This window comes from Theropithecus gelada, chromosome 1 (assembly GCF_003255815.1).
Source record: "Theropithecus gelada isolate Dixy chromosome 1, Tgel_1.0, whole genome shotgun sequence".
NCBI classification, from domain to species: domain Eukaryota; kingdom Metazoa; phylum Chordata; class Mammalia; order Primates; family Cercopithecidae; genus Theropithecus; species Theropithecus gelada.
The window spans coordinates 166,995,626-167,013,366 of NC_037668.1; the positions used below are offsets into that span (position 1 = coordinate 166,995,626).

At 34.4% G+C, this 17,741-nt stretch overlaps 1 protein-coding gene across 2 annotated transcripts in view; it reads right to left on the minus strand.

Moving 5' to 3' along the window:
• Positions 1-10,750: 10,750 nt before the first annotated feature.
• Positions 10,751-17,741, minus strand: part of PTPRC (protein tyrosine phosphatase, receptor type C) — a 122,048-nt gene continuing 115,057 nt past the window's right edge. For both annotated transcript variants that reach the window (XM_025390894.1, XM_025390893.1), the window contains 5 exons: positions 17,429-17,563; positions 15,662-15,784; positions 15,261-15,439; positions 13,621-13,756; positions 10,751-12,118 (listed from right to left, as the gene is read on the minus strand). In XM_025390894.1, the coding sequence (XP_025246679.1) occupies positions 11,843-12,118; positions 13,621-13,756; positions 15,261-15,439; positions 15,662-15,784; positions 17,429-17,563 (849 nt within the window). In that variant the 3' untranslated portion in view covers positions 10,751-11,842. The remainder of the gene's footprint in view (positions 12,119-13,620; positions 13,757-15,260; positions 15,440-15,661; positions 15,785-17,428; positions 17,564-17,741) is intronic.

Sequence of the window (17,741 nt, forward strand, 5' to 3'; positions counted from 1 at the left end):
CAAAAATTAGCCGGACATGGTGGCACATGCCTGTAATCCCAGCTCCTCTGGAGGCTGAAGCAGGACAATCGCTTGAACCTAGGAGGCATAGGCTTCAGTGAGCCAAGATTGCGCCACTGCACTCTAGCCTGGGCAAAAGAGCAAAAGTGAGACTCTGTCTAAAAAATAAATAAATATATATATAAAAATAAATAAAATAAAATAAAAAATTTAAATTTAAAAAGATGAATGAAAATAAGGATTTAAGGATTTTAGCAATAGAAAAACCCTACAAAGACTCTAGATTCTGATTCATTTTAAATGTAGGCCTACTGCAGGGCTCGTTTAATATTGTGGATTTAGCAACATAAATACAAAAAATATCAAGAAGTGTAGAGAGACAATGATGGAGGAAGTTTGAATATGACAATTCATTATCTTGAATAGCAGGAATATATATAATAGTAAGTGCAGTTAAACAATTTTGAAGTTTTTATGATCTTTCTTTGGCTTAGGTTCAGTATAAAGTCATAAAATATATGTTGTAAAAAAAGAAATTTGAGTATAGGTTAAAAAATTATTTTTTAACTTGTTACAATTCTTTTTTCTTTATTATGTTTATGTGAATTAAAAAATAATCATTTTTAATATAAGGAAAATCTGTATTTTATGTTTTCAAATTTTTGTTATTACTAGATTTTTCTACATTTTTAAAAATATAAAAACGGACCAGGCATGGTGGCTTATGCCTGTAATTCCAGCACTTTGGGAGGCCGAGGCAGGTGGATCACGTGAGGTCAGGGGTTCGAGACCATCCTGATCAACATGGTGAAACCTGATCTCTACTAAAAATACAAAGATTAGCTGCGTGTGGTGGCATACACCTGTAATTCCAGCTACTTGGGAGGCTGAGGCAGGAGAATGGCTTGAACTCAGGAGTTGGAGATTGCAGTAAGCCGAGATTTTGCCACTGCACTCCAGCCTGGCAACAGAGCAGGGCTGCGTCTTAAAACAAAGAAAAGAAAGAAAAAAAAATCTAAAAATATTCTTATTTAGCCTTCCTTCTTCCCCCTTCCATCCTTTCTTTTCTTCCTTCTTCCTTCCTTTCTTTCTTTCTCCCTTCCTTTCCTCTTTTCTTCCTTCTATGTGTAGATAGAGAAACAACTAGAATCATATCCACAAAAATATAATGATGCTTATATCTGTAAGTCTGTTAGGGAATTTTCTTTAATGATTTTTCAAATAGGGAATAGATTCACAGTTTAAAACTCAGAACTGTATGCTAACATGTCTGAGCTCCTTCTGATGTCACCATCTCCTGCCATTCCCTATAGGTAATGAATAGAGTATCTTAGTTTCTTTAACTGGATGGCCATAAATGGGCACTTTAGTTGTTTCTGATAATTTCTCATTTCAAAGGAAGATGTAATAAATAATCTGTACATGTATTTTGTAACTGAATAGATATTCCTCGAGGGTAACTCCCCAGATGTAGAGTTTCTAGGTAAATGTAGAAATACACCTATACATTTGATAGCTATTGCCACATTGCCCTTTTTAAGGTTGTTTATTTTGTCCTGGTAAAATCATGAAAGTTCTTATTTCCCCACAACACTGAAAACAGGATATATTTACTATTGAAAATTGTTGTCTCAGTGAAGTTTTAACTACCATTTTTCTTATCTGAGTAAAGTTGAGCATATGTTTAGGGCCTTTTGGAAATCTTGTTCTGTGAACTCTCTTTTCTCCTTTCACCAGTTTCCAGCTGGATTTGGGATAGTTCATTAACATTTTTATTGGTGCTTTTCTGTGTCACTTGCTTTTTAAAAATAAGGATGTATCATTTAACAAAATAATACTTATTCCAAAAAGCACAAACACCACAGATCAAGAGTTTGGCCCAATAAAAGATAGGGAAACTTCTTCTGAGATAGGAAAGGAAAAGTGAATATGATAAAGATATAATATATTTTTAAATGCACAAGAACAAATTCAGGCGAATGTCTGCTATTTTTTTCTAAAGTGAAAGAATCAATGACACTTGATGAAAGTAGTAGCCATGGAGATGTTCACATTTGGGAGAATACTAAGGGGGATAGTAAAAGAGATCAATTGAAAACAGGAAAAAATCTATTCATTACATTGTGGTCTGGAATTGATGTTGGAATCATTCATATTTCATAGTGCCAATAGGTAAGTTATATATTTTAAAATAGTAATAGTTTCAAGTAGAGCAGCAGCTGGAGTGGGAATGGAGGCAAGGAGGAGAGAAATAGGAGAGAAATCTGACTGATAAAAGCTTAGTTGTTAATGGAGCTGATAGGCCACCATAGGAGAAGGGACTGATGATGCTGTTGCACAAGGAATTGAAGTCAGGGCATGGAAAAAATTAAATAATTGAAATAAGAAGAAATACTAGACTTTTCAGTGGAGTAGCTAGAAATTCCAGACAATATCCAGTTCTTCCCTTTTTTTTGCAAACGTTAATATTATAACATGTCTTGCTCTTGTAATAATTTCGGTTGCCACATAAAATCACAAAATATAAGTCTCAGCTAATATTCCCGGACAGATGTCTTATACATAAATCTCCATAGAATTATATAAAATAATAAATAGCCTACAAAGGATGTCATCTTGTGATGCTAAATAAAATTAATCTCTTCCTTTAACATTGTATAAATATAGAGTTGACTTTATTTCTGAAATTCAGATGTTCCTTAAATGACTACAGGACCTTGAATTAAAACATACTGTAGAAATCTGTAGAGAGAAACTTATAAGACTTTAGTAATTTGACTAAAGTTGTCATTGATTCAACTGGTTTTGACCTTTTTTAACTTCTTGCATTTAAATTGGAAACAAATATTTTGCTATCTCCTGAAAGAACAAGTAGAGTTTATTTCCCACTGACTCCCATCAAAGAGAAACTTGACTTCCATGATTTAATGCTAGTTTAAGCAAAGAGAAAACCGCCAAAGCATATTTTATTTATAAAAATAACTTGGTTCATGTAAGAATGCATTTTATAAAACTGAAACTGACTGTGAGCTCAGATGAGAAACATTTGACTGTCTTAGGGGAAACCCATACACTTGCACACACACTGGAAAAAACAGATTAAAGTGTACTACCACATTTATATCCTTGATATGCATTTTCTCAGATAATTCACTTGACTCTAGCTATTGAACAATCGCTTCTTGTTTGTTAAAGTAAGTGTGATTCTTTACATTTTACTTGTGTTCCTTCAAGATGGATGCAAAATTATCATTTAAGATTACGCCATACTCTAAGATAGTATGGCATCAAAGTCAAGATTCAGCATCTAGGACAAAGATCTGGTAGATTATTAAAGAGTTGGTAACCTAATCAATATACATCCAGGTGAGAAAAAAATAGTGTAAGGTAAAAAAATGCATTTTAAAAAAAAAACAAAAAACAACAAACAAAACATGATGTCAAAGGAATCAGTGCTAAAACCTTCTACAGAGTGTTACCTTAAATACCTAAGTGTTCTTTGCTATTGTCTACAAGGATTCTCCACAATATAAGAGAAATAATGGGAAATTTATTTGCCGAGTCAATTCAGAGTAACTCAACGCAGATACTAGATGGCCCTTGAAAAAGTTTAGTTTTTTGAATTTCTGGTAATTTTGACAAAAATATTCACACTTTTAGCTTTAGATCTTTTCTGTATTCTTTGTTTCCACTGCCACCTTTAGCCTAAGTTGTCAATGCAATGAAAACAAATACATATAATTGAAAGCTCTTTTATAAAGGCATTTGCTACATGCCATGTTTTTAAACTACAATAATCCCTTTCACTCCTGTCTTATAAATTATAGCATACTTCAAAAGCACAGAAATATAATTCATGATGGACTAATCTGTGTTAATGACAAGTCAGAATTATTGATTACCCATAAAAATTCTCAGCGGACAGTGACCTAATACATCAGGAGACCCCTACATTAAGCTTGTGTTAACCAGCGGGGACAGGTTCTGCGGATGACCAGTTTCTCTTCCCAGCTTTCATACCATGGCCAGATTATTTCCTTTCCTGGTGCCACATTCTCTTCCCACTTCCAAACGTGTACATAAAAAACTAAAGATTACACAACCTGTAAAAATTCAATAAAATATTTTTATTCTTTGGTGGGATACCAGCTTCTATGGCTGTGATTTCCCTGCTATCTATGAAAGATATTACTGAATCTAACAAACTTCCCTTTTCTGAAAAATTAAATAAAAATGCACCAGAGTTTCCACTTTTACTGTGGAAAGGGTGAATAAGCATCAAGAAAGCAATGTTTTTCTAGAAGGAAAAACATGGGTTGTTTTACATAGAAAGTCCATTTCCAGGGAACTGGAAATACTAAGCTAGGGACAACTAGATCAGAAGAGAGCTCCCTTGGACTCAGTGTGTCACCCCGGATAGAGTTAATGAGTCACACTCCCCATAAATGTGGTTTGCATTTTATGGTGCCCTGTTAACTTGTTTTAAATACTGATTGATGGGTCCTCTGACAAACACACAGAAATGTGATCCAAACAGTAAGAACTTGTTCTGATTACCAAATTGTGGGACAATGGAACAATGACGTTTGTTATTTATTGTAGTGTTTTATTTCCTGGCACTCATTTCAGCCATGAGGTGATCTTTGCTCATACAAATTATGAGAACAATTCTTTCCCGTGGTTGTTTTAAGAGTGTGTTTATTTTTATATAATAACTTCAATGCTGTGAGTTCATCTAAGCTCACTATGTTGTGTAGTGTTGAGAGCATACATTACACATGGTTTTGTTTTTGTTTTCATCATGAAATAAAGAAAAGACATAAAACAATTTAGGTTGTTTTCTACACCAATTTTTCAAAGCACATGAGCTTGATATTTGCAGGGTGGATTATGAGCACAGCCTACAGTGTTTGGAAGAGCTGGTTCAAGTCCTGACTCTGTCACTTGCTATAACAGACCAGATACCAAACTTTTCTAACCCTCTACCCCATATACAATGGAAATAAGAATATATGTGGCATAGGATTTGTCTTAAGAAACCAATGCAAGTGGAAAACAAGTGATAAATACCTGACATGTGTTGCATTTCAATAACCTTTAATTATAATAATAATTTTTTATTTATGAGTAATGATATGAGATACATATTCTTGATTGAATCAGTATTTTTAAAGTTCCCATTTGCACACTAATGTAAATAGTTTCATTTAATCTTTTCATCTCAGGATCTGACAAAGCTGAACCCTCAAATGTTCTTCTAAAATATCTTCAACTTTTATTTTAAGTTCAGTGGTACATGTGCAGGTTTATTACATAGGAAAACTTTTGTTGTGGGTTTTTTTTGTACAGATTATTTCATCACTCAGGCATTAAGCCTAGTACCTGTTAGTTACTTTTCCTGATCCTCTCTGTTCTCTCTCCCTCCAATAGGCCCCAGTGTGTGTTGTTCCCCTCTATGTGTCCATGTGTTCTCATCATTTATCTCCCACTTATAAGTGAGAACATGTGGTATTTGATTTTCTGTTCCTGCATTAGTTTGCTAAGGATAATGGCCTCCAGCTCCATCCATTTCCCTGCAGAAGATATGATCTCATTCTTTTTATGGCTGCATAATATACCATGAGGTATATGTACCACATTTTACTTGTCCAGGCTATAACTGATGGACATTTAAGATGATTCCATGTCTTTGCTATTGTGAGTAGTGCTGCATGTGTCTATGTATCTTTATAATAGAATGACTTATATTCCTTTGGGTATATACCCACTAATGGGATTGCTGAGTCAAATGGTAATTCTGTCTTTAGGTCTCTGAGGAATCGCTACACTGTCTTCCACAAGAGTTGAACTAATTTACATTCCCACCAACAGTGTATAAGTGCTCCCTTTTTGCCACAACCTTGCCAGCATCTGTTGTTTTTTGCCTTTCATAATAGCCTTTCTTATTGGCATGAGATATCTCATTGTGGTTTTGATTTGCACTTCTCTAATGATCAGCGATGCTGAGCTTTTTGTCACATGATTGTTGGCCACATGTATGTCTTCTTTTGAAAAGTATCTTTTTATGTCCTTTGTCTACTTTTTTTTTTTTTTTTTTTTGAGATGGAGTCTCGCTGTGCTCCCAGGCTGGAGTGCAGTGGCGTGATCTCGGCTCACTGCAAGCTCCGCCTCCCGGGTTTGCGCCATTCTCCCACCTCAGCCTCCCAAGTAGCTGAGACTACAGGTGCCCGCCACCACGCCCGGCTAGTTTTTTGTATTTTTAGTAGAGACGGGGTTTCACCATGTTAGCCAGGATAGTCTCGATCTCCTGACCTTGTGATCCACCCGCCTCGGCCTCCCAAAGTGCTGGGATTACAGGCTTGAGCCACCGCGCCCGGCCTGTCTACTTTTTAAGGGTTTTTTTTTCTTGTAAATTTAAGTTCCTTGTAGATTCTGGATACTAGACCTTTGTCAGATGCATAGTTTGCAAACATTTTCTCCCATTCTGTAGGTTGTCTGTTTACTCTGTTGATAGTTTCTTTTGCTGTGCAGAAACTCTTTAGTTTAATTAGATTCCATTTGTCAATTTGTGCTTTTGTTGCTGTTGCTTTTGCCATCTTCATCATAAAACCTTTGCCAGTTCCTACGTCCTGAATGGTAGGTATATAGATTGCTTTCCAGAGTTTATATAGTTTTGGGTTTTACATTTAAGTCTTTAATCCATCTCAAGTCAATTTTTGTATATGGTAAAAGGAAAGTGTCCAGTTTTAATCTTCTGTATATGGCTAGCCAGTTATCCCAGCACCATTTATTGAAAAGAGAATCTTTTTCCCATTGTTGTTTTTTGTCAGGTTTGTTGAGGATCAGACCGTTGTAGCTGTGCAATCTTACTTATGGGTTCTCTATTCTGTCCCATTGATTATGTGTCTGTTTTTGTACCTGTACCATGCTGTTTTGGTTACTGTGGCCTTGTAGTATAGTTTGAAGTGGGGTAGCATGATGCTTACAAATGTGTTCTTTTTGCTTAGGATTGCTTTAGCTATTCAGGCTCTTTTTGGTTCCCTGTGAATTTTAGAATAGTTTTTTTTTTTTTTAATGTGAAGAGTGTCAATGGTAGTTTAATAAGGAATAGCATTGAATCTATAAATTGCTTTGAGCATTATAGTTAAATGCTTTGGGCATTTTAACGATATTGCTTCTTCTTGTCCAAGAGCGTGGACTGTTTTTCCATTTATTCGTGTCATCTCTGATTTCTTTGAGCAGTGATTTGTACTAAAACAACTAGAGAACCAAGAGCCAACAAATCCCAAAGCTAGCAGAAGACAAGAAATAATCAAAATCAGAGCTGAAATGAAGGAGATTGAGATGCAAAAAAAAATTCAAAAGATCAATGAATTCAGGAGCTGGATTTTTGAAGACATTAATAAAATAGACCACTAGCTAGACTACCACCACCACCACCAACAAAAAAGCCCAAGACTCAATGGATTTACAGCTGAATTCTACCAGATGAACAAAGAATAGCTGTTACCATTCCTACCGAAACTATGCCAAAAAAATTGAAAAGGTGGAACTTCTTTCTAACTCATTCTATGAGGCCAGCATCATCTTGATACCAAAACCTGACAGAGATACAACAAAAAAGAAAACTTCAAGCCAATATTTGACAAACATTGATGCAAAAATTCTCAACAAAATACTAGCAAACCAAATCCAGCAGCACATCGAAAAGCTTATCCACCATGTTCAAGTAGACTTTATCCCTGGGATGCAAGGTTGGTTCAACAAACACAAATCAATATACATGATTCATCACAGAAACAGAACTAAAAAGAAAAACCACGTGATTATCTCAATAGTTGCAGAAAAGGCTTTTGATCAAATTCTACATCCATTCATGTTGAAAACTCTTGAAAATCTAGGTATTGAAGAAACATACCTCAAAATAATGAGCCCCATATGTGATAAACCCACAGCTACCATCATACTAAATGAGTAAAAGATGGAAGCATTCCCACTGAGAATCACCACAAGACAAGTATGCCCTCTCTCACCACTCCTGTTCAACATAGTATTAGAAGTTCTGGCCAGGGCAATAAGGCAAGAGAAAGAAAGAAAGGGCCTCCAAATAGGAAGAGAGAAAGCCAAACTACTCCTGCTTGCAGACGTCATGATCCTGTATCTAGAAAATCCCATAGTCTCAGCCAAAAAGCTTCTCAGGATAATGAATAACTTTAGCAAGGTCTCAGGATACAAAATCAATGTGCAGAAATCACTAGCATTCCTATAACCAACAATAGCCAAGCAGAGAGCCAAACTCCCATTCACAATTGCCACAAAAAGAATAACATGCCTAGGAATACAGCTAACCAGAGAGGGGAAGGAGCTCTCTGCAAGGAGAACTACAAACGTTCTTTTAAGTGAAGTAGATATAGTTGATCCTTCCATGTTAAAACAGCAAGATTTAAAAAAAAATAGGATGCCAAGTTAAATTTAAATTTCTAATAAACAAGAAACAATTTTTGGTGCAAATATGTCCCATACTGCATGGGACATACTTGCACTAAAAAAGTATTCCTGTTTCATTTAAAATTCAAATGTGACTCAATGCCTTGTATTTTATCTGACAATCAAATTCCATGTCATTGTGAAGAAAGTAATCATGGATAGTTTAAGTAAAGAAGAATTTGTCTTTAGGGGATCATAGCAAAAAACAATTCATTTGTTGTCAATTATCAAAAGCTTTTAATTGTCACAAACATAATTAAAATTTGCAATCACTTTTGATTTGGGCAAAGAACAAAATGTAAACAGGTTTACAAACGAATGAATACAAATAAAATGGACCCTTAGAAGAATGAATCTTTTCACTTAAAACAGGAAATAAAAAAGCCTAATTTTGAATGTCTTTGAAGAACCTGCAGATCATTCCAGATGTAAAAGTTGTGCAAGAGATTGAAAGCACAGCCCTTTCTACTCATTTTAACAGGTATTCATTTCCTTTGAAGTGATACGTTTGAAGGTCTTCATATCAAGAAACATGTTTCAATTAGCTAGGAGCAATTATCATTCACTTATTCAGATCTAACATGGTGTTATGAGGACATCTTAGAACTAATATCTGGTATAAATCTAAAATTAAGATCAGTCCTATAGTTAGTTGTAAAAATACATTTTATATTTAATGTTTTAGAGGGAAAAAACAAAAATAGATATGAAAATTTCTCTGTACAACTATAAGAATTCTGAGTGGAAGCTTAACACATTTAAAATTATCATTGCAAAGACAGACGTTCAGCTAATAACTTTACACAGTTTTCCTCTTGCAAGAAAATATTAAAATGTATATCTCTTAAATGAAAATATTTATCTGTCACTTATGTACACAATTAGTAGCCTGGGACCTGGAGTTTAGGGTTACTACTTGTATCTCTTATGCCCATATAATTCTAATACCAGGAATAAAGTAAACAACTTTAAAAGAAACCTAGAAGTTTCTTTTTGCCCAACAAATGGAATATTCTGGATTGAGAACATTATCCCTACAATGAACCAAGCTTTTGTAAGTCAAAACTTTTTGCTTAATATTTCTGACTGGGCAGAAATACTAATGGCAGTGCCAAAGTTTAGCAAATAAATCTTTTATACCTTGTAACAGATCCCCATGAATGCAACCCATAGCCATAGACATAGACCTATAAATCACGTATTATTTCTTTCTAAAGGTAAAAATCATAGACATATAATTCCATGTTGGTGCCATGGGTATCACCTTCTGTTTAGTATATGTTCTCACAAAGTAATGGGCTTTCTTAGCCACTTTATCTCTTTCTTTACAACAAATTCCCATATGTGGGAAAAAAAAATGTTTCAAGCTTGATTCTTAAACTAACAGAAATTATTATTGCTCTATTTTCTAAGTAGTTTTTATCTTTGAAAAGATAGTGTCAGGTGGAAAATACATTTAAAACACACAACTACCACATTTGGAAGATGTTACTTGCAATTGAAACTTCTGAAGAAAAACTTTGCTTGTAGATTATTTAGACTTTCTGCTATTTGTATTTTGAAGCAATTCACAGAAAAAGTAGGCATACATCATAATGTTCTATTGAACTGCAAATTTTAACTACATTATCTAGAAAATGGCAACTGATCAAGTTTCAATAGAAGAAAAGAAGGCATAATGGTTTGAGTGACTGAAGAGATAAGTGAAAGCAAACTTTATTTTTTGTGTCTATAATTGGTGACTCTAATCCCCTTTTCTCACTACTAAGTAAAGATGTAAAAAGTAATCTTAATATAAATTAGAAACTGTGGCTTCATTGTAAAATTTACTTCTTTCCGTCTGTTAAATAAGCACAAGGATCTATATAATACTATAAGGGTTAATTGTTAATTTTATGTGTTACAATAATGAAATAATTAGAAGTAGGGACACAAAATAAATGTGAGTTGAATGGACAGCAATTGATGCTGTATAGTTAAGACATATAAAATCAGACAAAAGAGTAAAGATGTAGAAAACCAAACCAATCTAAAGGCTGTATTTGACCTTTGTAATAAGCTATTACAGAATTCACGAAAATGAGTTTTTATTACTTCATGAAAAATACCACTATTTTTGATTTTTTTCTAGATCTTAAACAATTATTAGACTATTGGATAACTGGGGCTTGTAAAATTGTTCTGCAAATGTTAATAACTGCATTAAACATATTTCAACAGGTGCATACACATTTCAGATTTGAACATATAACACAATGTATTATAAACAAGAAAAAAATAATCATTGAATTTTATTATGATTAGTGATATCCATTCCCGGTAAAAAGAATCTAAGCATTGGAGAAGTTCAAAGTAAATGCTTTAATGAAAGTTATGAATGGTATTTAACATGGGACCTATGCATACGCAATATTATATTTTTCATATCAATGAAAAATTCCATAAAAATAGCTATGTTAAATTTCATATGTAAACATTTAACAAATATATTTGTTTTTTTATTTTTATACAATGAATATTAATACATATTGCATTGGTTTATTTTAATGACGTTTATTTAAGTTCAAGTGTACAAAACATAATTCGTGGTCAAAAGTATCAAGCAATAAATTTTAAATATTGTACAGGGAATAATAGATGATAAAAAATTGTAAACCCCATGTAAAGACAGCCAGATAAGCTCACTGGAAATTTTTTAATTAAATAAGCTTAAAAAGATATTGGATTAAATGATAATATGTGGAATATAAGATTTCCAAATGTTAATTTAGTTAACTCTTTTGTAGTAGCTATACACACACATACCACTTTTATGTACTATCTCTAGAAGTAAAATCTTGAACTATATAAGATATATAAGATATATATGAGTAGAACAAGGAGGACATCTTGAGGTCATTTTAGAAATGTACATGATTTTATAGTCTGCACACAGTTTATGATTTTAAAAACAGATCCTTCAAGCTAAGTAAACACTTCTAATATAAAATGTATTTTTTCTTGATAAAAACAAAAAGGCAAAACAAAAGCTTTTAGATTCACTTGAAAGAATTCTCTTTCTCTGTCTCTCACACAAACAAACACATACACACATACACATACACATGTAAAGATTACAAAGAAGTTGTTTCTTACTGAATAAGAAATAAAATTTTAAAATAAGCATACGTCTGTACAAACTGTTCTGGCAAAACTATCTTAAATATTTTTCCACAGTAGTAAAATAGAACCCTTCCACAAATATTGGTTCGAAGCATTTAATTAATCCACTGTATACTATTTTCACTTCCTACTTCTAGAAAAATAGAAATAACAGCTAACAGGAGTTTTGGAGTTTCCCCATTTATGTCTTTTCCTATGAACCTTGATTTAAAGCTGGACTTGCAGGACCATTGACAGAATGTTCTGGCCCCTCAGTGCCACTTGTGGGTTCAGAACCTGCAGCCTGTTCCTTTGCTTCAGGGAGCTTTTCTGTGGCACCAAGTGGATTAACACAATTAGCATCCTGCTTTACTTTGTCCACTTCATTATCAAATTCAATTTTATCTTCTTGATGGTTGTTTTTCTTTACTTGTCCATTCTGAGCAGGGTAGGTGCTGGCAATGATGTCATATAGGAATTGGTACTGCTCCTAGTAAAGGAATTAAGCAGGAAATTACACGAAGAAAGTTGATGCCATTATTTTTATGCCAGATGAAGATTAGCAAGAACTAATGATTTATTTGTGGAAGTATTGAATGACAGAAAAGTACTTTGATAGGTTCTCATAAAGATATCTAAATAATTTAGTTTCTTTATGGTCCTAAAGGGTTGACTGCAGGGTACTTTTTGAACTTTACCTTGGAGCAACCCCAAACCGGTGTTCACTCCTCTCATGGGCCATTTCCATGCCTTTGCTCATGACGCCATGTTTTGTACCTATCCTCCTGTCTAATGCCTACAAATCATTTAAGAATCAGAGCAGGAATCACCTGCTTCGAGAAGCACTCCTTGATTCCTAAAGTTTAAATTAAATGCCCTCATTTGTGTTCTTCTTATAATTTCTCTATCATTTTACATACTACATTGATTAGTAAATACCACACTTTCCCTCAAACTCACCAATTAGTCTCTTTATAGCAAGAGCATATAGCAAGCATTTGATACATTTTTAAGTATCAAGATTTGAAATCTCAATATCATACATGATTAAAAGCTTTATATAGTTTAGTGAGTAATTAAGTTTACATTGTGAATAAGGATTAATTCCCAGATGACCATCTACAGTTACTATCACCTAGAGGGTGTACACGATAGATCGATTACAAGAAAATAAAACTTATTTTCCTCCCTGTATCCACATTTCTTTGCAATGTGAATTTGCAGGCCCACTCAAGAAGTGGGGTCTGTTTCCCTACCCCTTGAATCTGGGCAGGCTTTATGACTTATCTGACTAATAATATACAGAAGACATCTGTGTCACTTTCAAGCCTGGGCCTCAAGTGGTCTCACACAAGTCTTCTTTCCCTTGTGGAACTTGCTGCTTTAATGTGAATAAGCCTGGGCTAGTCTTCTGGATGAGGAGGGACATGTGGCCCACTCACTGTTGTTGCCGTAGCTAAATGGCAGCCACATGCCAACCTACTGGCAGTGTAGGTCACTTTAGACCAGCCAAACTATAGGGCACACATCAGCTGAAGGCAGACACATGAGTCAGCCTGGTCTCTATTGGCTGAGCTTGAGGGCATCAGCAGAACATTCCAGCATATCATTAGACTACTGAACCATAATAAATGTTACTTGTTTAGGCCCCCAAATTTGGGGGTGGTTTATTACACAACACAAATAGATACAGGAGTGAAGGCAAGAAAATTAAGAAATTCATGAGCATTTAGGGAAAGACTCTTCATGAACTGTCACAACAAAGGGCTAGGAACTTTAGGCTCTTATTTAGACTGATAATAATTTAATGTGAATTATCATGTAAAAGTAGAAAAGATAAAAGAATAGGAAAGAAAATATAGGAAAGGAGAGAAAAGGAAAGGGAGAAAAGAACAAAAGAGAGGAAAGGAGAGGAGAAAAAAAAAGGAAACCATCAAAAAGAAAAAAAAAAGTCTTCCAAGCATGTTAAAAGCAACGGTGAAGTATACTTACAAATGTGGAAACCATGCCAGGCCTAGCTTTGCGTAGAGCTTTTACCACTTGAAAAATATCCACTACCTCTTCTGTTTCCGCACTTTCTAAGAGATTTAACAAAGCACAAAATATTCCTGTTTGCTGAGATCCATCCCTATAAAAGAAAGAAAAGATAGAAAATAATCCTATTTGTTACCAAAAAGGGTGATATTAGAATAAAAACAGGAAGAGAGAGAATATATTTTTTACTTCATGTTTATCATAATTATCTTATTCCAACCTCTTTCAAGAACCAAATTATTTATGCTAAATGCATTTTTAGGCAAACTTTTTCAATTTAAGAGTATGATAATCCTGGAATTGAAAACTTAATTGTCTTAGGCTTTAAAAATATATTTCCTTTTATTTAGTATTTTATGGATTTTAATGCATTTTTATTTACATCTGAGGTTGTTGAAACCAATATCAGAATGCCAGTATGATAGATAAGGAAACCAAGATTTTGAGAAGAGAAAGGTATAGCTTGAAGCTGATGTAACCAGAACTATTAGACCTAATATTCTGTAAATTACTAGAATACATGCTTCTTCACTCTTCTGCCTCTCTACCACGTTCACAAATGTTTTCACTTCTGCATCAGTAGAAAAGTAATACCCAGTAGAATTATTCATTAAAAAGAGGGCAATTAAATAGTTTACCAAACAATGAAAAGTATAAAGCATTATCATGAAGATTTGGTTTAAACAATATGTTACCAGCAGGGTGCTTTAGTTATTGTATATAAATCATATTCTAAGAAACATATATAGTTTTACAGTGTAAACTTCCCTTCCTCAGCTTTCTTTCCACATAAATGCTGAATATTTGTATATTTCTAAAGGTTTGATTCTAGTATATGCAATTCCAATAATAACAATTACACTTTTTCAGAAATTCTAAAAGCTTTTCACTAGATTAACATTTCTCATTTTACTTTACTGTTTTTCATTTCTCATTTACTTCAATATTCTTTTTTGTGTAAACTTTTATATTATATATCTTTCTTTCAATTATATTGCTTAAGATGAATATGTAAGCATCTATCACAGATGAAGGAACTAATAAAATCCAGTAATATTGTTGATATTATCACAATCTTTGCCCTTTGGTTCAGTTTAGAAAATTAAATAATGAGTTTCAAATCAAAATTGCTAACCTTTGGGATTTCAGTTAATATTTAACTTAAAATATGTTTAATAAACTTCATGTTCATTAAATATATTAGGTGTTTTTGTGACACCTAATAGAGTAGATCAATGTATATGAGAATATGTGTAATGTGATACCCATCTACCTATCTGTTCACACACCTTTCCATTCATTAATTCATTCACACAGATGACATTCCTGGCTCAATGTTAGCTACTAAGGAATCAAAGATGACATGACTCCAAGTATTAAAAAACACAACTTAAAATTACTGCACTATAATATAACCACTTCTATTATATTTCTATAATAGTTATGCTGTGGAAACAACCAAGAGAGTGACTGACTCCATAAGAAGTTTTTACTGTGGTTATGTGTTTCATATATGAGGATAAATAGATAAGACAACATGTGAACCGGGAAGTCAAGCATTATGATTTTTGGAGCACATTCTACCAAATCCCACCCACCTGCAGTGAATGAGGAGAGGTGTACTCTTGTGGTGCTTGTTCCTTTCGGAGGAATTCTTCTGGGGAAGTTTTTCTTTGAGGACCTGAATCAGAGAGACTAATTCCTTGGGTTCTGCAGGAAGCTGCTCCACACTCCAGTTTGTATATTGGTACTGGTACACAGTTCGAGAGTCTTTCCTCTAAAATCAGAATTGAAGAGAGCATTAACTGGAGTGAAGGTCAGCTTATTTTCTAATTTGATAGTCATATTTTCTTCACAATTACTTTTATTCAAATAATTTTAAAATGTTATTCTGAAACATTATGTATATGTTGGCCTTGCCTGCATAGAGTAATTTACATTCATTTTGCTACCAGATCCATTATACGAAAGAAACATACTCCCAAAATTGTTTCCATACCTTGGAATGTCTCAGTTCAAAGACACGAAGGGTGTAAGTTGAAGATTTGTTTGTGTCTTTCATGTCAACTTCGACATCTCCATATGTTTGCTTTCCTTCTCCCCAGTACTGAGCACAGATTTCCTGGATAAAAGAAGACAATTCAACAGTTTCTGTTTGCTATTTAAAGTATGCAAAGGATCAGTCTCCTTCTTTCTCCCTTTCTCTCTCTTTCTCTGTCTGTGCCTCTTTTCTATTAAATGAAAATTATTGTTTGCTAAAATTGAAACCTGCTTATAAAAATCCAGAATCTAGTTTAAGCATTGGGGACTCATTTAATAAATATGTGGTATTTCCTTGTGTAAGAAAAGGGAAGCTGAGCACAATCGAGGTGGCTGTGACACCCCCAGAACAGCTGTCCCCCGGAACAGCTGTCTTCCTTAGTGTAGGTCTTTGAGGTTTGCTCCTCTTTTCCACATGCTTATCATCACCTCTTCAATATTTATGGCTGGCATGAGTCAATGTTATTCACGACCCTTTCAATAACTCAGGTCCCACTGTCCCTTCAGTGGTTCTTGAGGAAGAAGGGTGCATCTTTTGGAGCTTTGTCTCTGTCATCTTGTTGACCAACACCATGAGCAGCTTTATATATTTTGTCTGCATATCTAAGGAAAGGGCCAGATTGAAGAGTAGATGAATCACAAGTGTTTCTTCTCGCTACCAACTGTTGTCTACCAACTACGACCCCTCAATTTCTGACAAATACAGGCAGTCCTGCCTGTACTTCCATCTTGTTTCCCAGTTTTCATAATTTATATGAAGGAAAAGATTGTGGGAATTCCACGCTAGAAATCTGGACATACGTTCCTTTAAAACAGAAAACATAAAAAGCAACTTTCCATGTACAGGGGAAGGGGACCAGGTGAGGGTGAGAAAGAGTGGGATTTGGGGGAGAGAGAGGGACATAATAAATCTTAAATCTTTTGCATACTTATAAGGTTATTCACTGAATAAGCTTGAACATATGTCAGATAATGTGGTCGGTGCTAAAGCTAAGTGAGATCTACCACCAGGGAAATTTTAATAATAACTGAAGATATTAAGGAAAGGATAAAATATCTGTCACAAGCATTAAGTAAAAGATCAAATTATATCTTAGATTCACCTTCAACTATAGACTTTTATGGCAATACATATTACATGGGAATAAAGAAAGGAGGATACAGATATATTTTTCAGGACTTTGGTCTTGTTAAAAGCATAGGGTCAAAATTGGAAGAGAGCACACATTTAGTTACATGGAATATCAATAAGTTTAGACTCAGTGATGACAATGCAAATGGTGTGTTCAGGCTTGGGCACAAAACCTGCTTGTCCAGAGTGGAGAGGATGGAAAACATAAAAAAGGGAGGAAGATGAAAGACACATGACGGGGTGATTGTCGAGGGCGCTGGATATCACAAAAACAGCTTGGTTTTTATCTTGAGAAAATGAGGAAAACAGAGTGAAAATGTAGCTGTTATTTGCTGTGACACTGGCATTGCTACGTCCTGGCTAATCTGTGAGTAGCATGCAAGACTGGAGGGGGCAAACACGAGAGACTGACAGAATCCAGACATAGCTGATGGAGGCCAACACCAGGGTGAAAGGGGTAAGATTGAGCAGACAGAATTGTGTGATGGAGGGCTAAAAAAGATGTGGGTATGGTGATCAAGCAAGCAATCCAAGACTGGAGAATGAAGTTTTATGACAGAGAGGTTTAAAAAAAAAATCCTCAAAAGTACAAACCTGGTCTCCGTGTTTCAGTTCTGTCAGCATAACAATAACTTTGACTTTTCTTTGGAAAATCATCTGCCAAAAGTCACCAATGGTCTCCTTCAGTGGTCCCTGAGCAGCAATCATCACTTCAGGTTTCCAGTAGCTCTTTTTAGACAAAAAAGGGTGGAACTTTGTTACTACAGAAGAGAGCTCAGTAGATTCTTAAAATAACCATTTTGAAATAGAGTTACTTAGTTTGATATCAGTGCTGTCACATACAAATAGTAAGATTCCTATGTCCAAGAAACAATGTAATAGCTATGTGTAAAATAATTATGCAGAT